General features: G+C 41.7%; 1 protein-coding gene across 4 annotated transcripts; it reads left to right on the forward strand.

Moving 5' to 3' along the window:
- Window positions 1-693: 693 nt before the first annotated feature.
- On the forward strand, window positions 694-3,915 carry LOC5570996 (HIG1 domain family member 1A, mitochondrial). Of its 4 annotated transcripts, none has more exons than XM_001653372.2 (3): window positions 694-883; window positions 1,183-1,519; window positions 3,276-3,915. In XM_001653372.2, the coding sequence occupies exon 2, from the start codon at window positions 1,195-1,197 to the stop codon at window positions 1,465-1,467; it is 273 nt and encodes a 90-aa protein (XP_001653422.1). In that variant the 5' UTR covers window positions 694-883; window positions 1,183-1,194; the 3' UTR covers window positions 1,468-1,519; window positions 3,276-3,915. The 4 variants fall into 4 exon arrangements, with proteins under 4 accessions (XP_001653422.1, XP_021705380.1, XP_021705379.1 ...); XM_021849688.1 differs by lacking the exon at window positions 694-883 and adding an exon at window positions 922-1,033; XM_021849687.1 differs by lacking the exon at window positions 694-883 and adding an exon at window positions 1,085-1,101.
- Window positions 3,916-4,308: the final 393 nt, after the last annotated feature.

A 4,308-nucleotide genomic window follows, 5' to 3' on the forward strand; every position in this document is an offset into this window, starting at 1 on the left:
AACAAACGAATGTAGAACATAGAGAATGGATATTCCTACCTTTTCCGCCTAACTGTTTCACTGTGAACCGTCTTATATCAGGAAAATAAAACATTTTTCCCCACAGCGGCATGTGATGGATGCGTGAAAAATCAAATCTCTCATTATCTGACTAGTTGCGCTACCAAAGTGTAGATGGCTAACAGTATGTTGCGTTTCGCGATTGGAAGCGTATAGGCGATTACTTTTCTGTTGAAGTGCATACTTCGCTTAAGGTGAAACAGTTTGGAATCATCTTCTAAGATTGCACTAGAACTTCAAAGGCACAAATCTCGCGAAGAAAGCATCCCACAACAGTGCACTTCTTATTTTGGCTTTGTGCACTAGCAAAAAGCTTAAAATAAGAAGATCAGGAACGTTTGCCAACTATTTCTCCAGTTTTGTGCCTTTGAAAACGTGAGTAGGGGGAGAAGTCGGCCATTGTGCCGGCCATCTTTGGATTCTGAGATGTTTCACCTTAATGTGATAAAATGAGTGTGAGGAACTTTACGGCGATTATGAGTCTTATGAGTGCTCTTCCCTTTTGTGTAAACTGATCTTAGCGTGTGTGTAGCAATGTAATCATCATCATCATCATCATCATCATCATCATCGTAATCATTGATCACGGGACCGCCACCAGACCAGCTGTCAAGCAGTTGTCAATGAATGAACCAACCACCTCACGCGTCGACCGCGAGTAGCGAGAGTGCCGAGAGTGTGATTGTTGAGCATCAAGCAAGCACTACAATTTGGTGAGGAATTGCATCACTCCGTTTTTGCAAGCCCCGATCTCCACCGGAGCCTACCCCCGCCAACTGCGACCAGGTTGCATCTCCTTCTAGTAGAACGTGCCATTTATCAGGTAAGTTTTAGGACCCCATCGATCCACCACTTTGTACGCGCAAAGAGTAACGTGACGTAACAGAACAGCTTGTGGGGGTTTGACCTTGAACTAGGAAACTGAGGCATATTATTCATCCTCATTGGTCGTCCAGCTAGCACCAGTGGTGGGGTTAGTGAAATTTCGCATTACTGTCCAGAGAGATTGTGGACTTTATCAGTGTGGCTTATCTTTGAGCGGTTCATTACCTCATTGTCTAGTTGACCGTCGAAGTGATCGGATTAAAATTCGTGTTTTTCTCTTTCGTTACAATGCTGCAGAGATCATTGGCAATGGTGAACCATCATCCAGGACTGGAGGAGGACAGCGGAGATAAGCTGGCCCGTAAGGCGCGTGAATCCCCATTCATGCTGATCGGCCTGGCAGGGCTTATTGCGGTGTGTGGCATCGGTGCCTATAAGTACAAGAACCGTGGGGAAATGTCCACGTCGGTGTTCCTGATGCAGCTTCGTGTTGCAGCACAGGGTACGGTTGTGGGCGCCTTGTCCCTAGGGCTGGCGTACTCCATGGCCAACGAATACATCTTCAAGAAGAAGGACGACTAGGATGATAACGTGTGCTGTTGTATGAGCTGATTAGGAATTAAGACGATGATTGGTAAGTGACTCCTCCCATGAAGGCTTGTCGTGGCTTAGCCATGCACTTGAGCCATGATCGTTTAGTGGAATACTTTGCCTACTCAAGTAAGGCACTTTAATTCGGCCTGCGGGCTGATTATAGAGCTGACATACCTTATATTAGTCGTATAAAAGCCCTATAAGCCCAGCAAGGCGAATTAGCGGGCCAATGGTTACTTGGATACAGTCACCCTACAGTTATGGATAACCTACAGACATGGGTCAGTGTTGGATTTAACATAAAGTTTCTTATCAATTAATTTTGCTATTCTGCAAAATAAAACATTTTATTTACGTCAACTGTTATTCTGGAAAGCTTTGCATTCAATCAATCTCGCGTTTAGTATTATACAGGCGTATCTGCAGTGATCGATTTCACGCCGGTTTTTATTTGGATAAGTGCATTTTCGTAATATTTTACGATGCAGCATGACGAAGGACGATGAGTACTTTCTACTAAATACAGAAGAGCAGTCGAAAAGTCACCCGATCAAGTAATTAGCTAAAGAGAAAATCGATGACGATAAATCGATCACTTCAGTTACGCCCTTATGATACTGAACGTGAGAAATGGACTTTTACACGTTTTTTTTTCTGTTCCTTTAAAATGAATTGTCAGCCATGAAGCGTTGATTTGTAGCTCAAGCGAGTGCTAGAATAAGAGCTTAAGTAACATGATCGATCTCTCTTTATCGATCCACTCCTACGAATAATGGTAACAAGATGCAAGTTTGTTCGCATTTTCTCCCCTCAGGACGCAATATTGTCTAACTGTTAAGGGAAGATTTTCCAACAAACTTGTTTCTTGTCACTGTTTTTTGTATGAGATCGTTAAAAAAAAATATCATGTTACTTTGACCCTTATTCTAGCGCACGCTTAAACTGCGATGCATTAAAAACGATACCACAGTAACGACATTGATATTTCATAAGCGCATACCTACTTACAACGATTGATTTCTCTTCATCGTAGGTACATCTGTAGGATGCACAAAATTTGAAATTTCTATCGAAAATGACACTTTTTTTAATGAATATCTGCTAAAAATTAAATTGACTGTATAAGGGTATTCTTTTTGTTTGATCGTGTACAGGGTCGTCACGAGCCGTGCGGTTAGCGGCGTCAGTCGTTTAGGCGTATTGTGCTACGGAGTGTGGGTTCGATTCCCGCCCCAGTCGGAGAAAACTTTTCGTCAAACGAAAAATTCTTCACCGGTCCATTGGTCGTTCCGTGTGTCCGTTGTCTAATGTTAGTTATGTTCAGTCTGTGCAGCCTATGGCTGAAGACGGTGTAAATTGTCTTATGTTCCCTCTAAAAGTAGTCCTTAATTGATTCATAACTGAGGGGTGACTGTATCCAAGCTTAGGAATTAAAAAGTTAGTAATGATACCAAACTTATTGTTTGTAATAAAAAGTCTTAACTGTTCTTTAAACTTTGATGTTTTGGACAACATATTCTTGAACGATGATCTTTCGTGATCTCATTTGCATACACGCGATGATTTTTGCATGTGTATATCATGTGGCAGGTACGAAGATACTCTATGCCCTGGGAATCGAGAAAATTTCCTTTACGAAAAGTCCCTCGACCAGCGGGATTCGAACCCACGACCCTCAGCATGGTCATGCTGAATAGCTGCGCGTTTACCGCTACGGCTATCTGGGCCCCTCATTTGCATAATACTGTTGAAAATTTGCCTGTTCACTAAATCTATGCTTTATTCTCTTCTTCCAGTTGTTGTAAATAAGTATTAATCATCCCTAGAGCAAAACTGAATCATATTTATTAGCCCCCTTTTCGAATGATCGTCGTATGTATCTGCTTCTCTCCTCGAGAACGAGTCGAAGGAAGAACGTTACCAGAATACGGGTGTTGTCAAGGAGAAAGCGAGCGAACGATCAAAGGATCCCCCGAATCACTGTGATTTTAGCGCAAGAATAGTTAAACTATGCAACTCAAATGTAGTTGGATAAAGTGGAAAATCATCAAGAAAAAAGTGAAACTCGAAGGAGATGGACAAATTGATTAGGACTTTAGGAGCAGGAATGAAACCCTAATTGAAAACCGTAAAAAAAATGTCTGCTAGAGAAGAGCCGACGCCAAGTGAACAATGAATGTGAACCAACCAAAGTTACTCGCGCAAATCATCGTGACTCAGCAAAAAAAAAACAATCTCTTATTTTCGAGCTGCTTACGCGCGCGATTTATGACGTCATTGATTAGTACTAGCTGTACAAACATAAGAAAGCTTAGATCTGGTTAAACTTCTTTCGAGAATAGAGATGGTTTTAGCACTTTAACGATAAATTGGTTGGGCGAAGATTTGCAGTGTCTAAAGTTGCATATGAATAAATTGTTCTCTGATGAAGACATATTCCAGTTTTTTTTTATGATGCGGCAAGCCGTATGATGACTGCACTGGAACTTGGGAAACTTAAAACCTTCATTTCAACCGATTCCCTGCCATAGTGAACGTTTCTGTGCGAAGCAGAAATTCTGAAACGTAGATGTTGCCACGTGCTAGTTTTCAAAGCCATAAAACCGAACGAGAAGTGCATTTGAACATTTGCCCAATTAATAACGCTGTGCTAGGTACATCTTCCTATTTTTAGAGATAAGGCACATGTTTGGGTGACGTAGTTGCAATCAGTACACAGCGAGCAGCTGTTCTCGTCGTGAGATGTGTTGGTTTGTGAATTTACGTGAAGATTTGTTTTTCCAAGCGTCTACAATTAGGGTGTTTTTGAGGTACAGTGGCCAATTTCAT

The sequence above is a fragment of the Aedes aegypti genome, chromosome 3, assembly GCF_002204515.2.
Source record: "Aedes aegypti strain LVP_AGWG chromosome 3, AaegL5.0 Primary Assembly, whole genome shotgun sequence".
NCBI lineage: Eukaryota > Metazoa > Arthropoda > Insecta > Diptera > Culicidae > Aedes > Aedes aegypti.

Excerpts from the sequence above, each read along its gene's own strand:
- LOC5570996 (XM_001653373.2), top strand. The coding sequence starts at position 1,174 with ATGCTGCAGAGATCATTGGCAATGGTGAACCATCATCCAGGACTGGAG.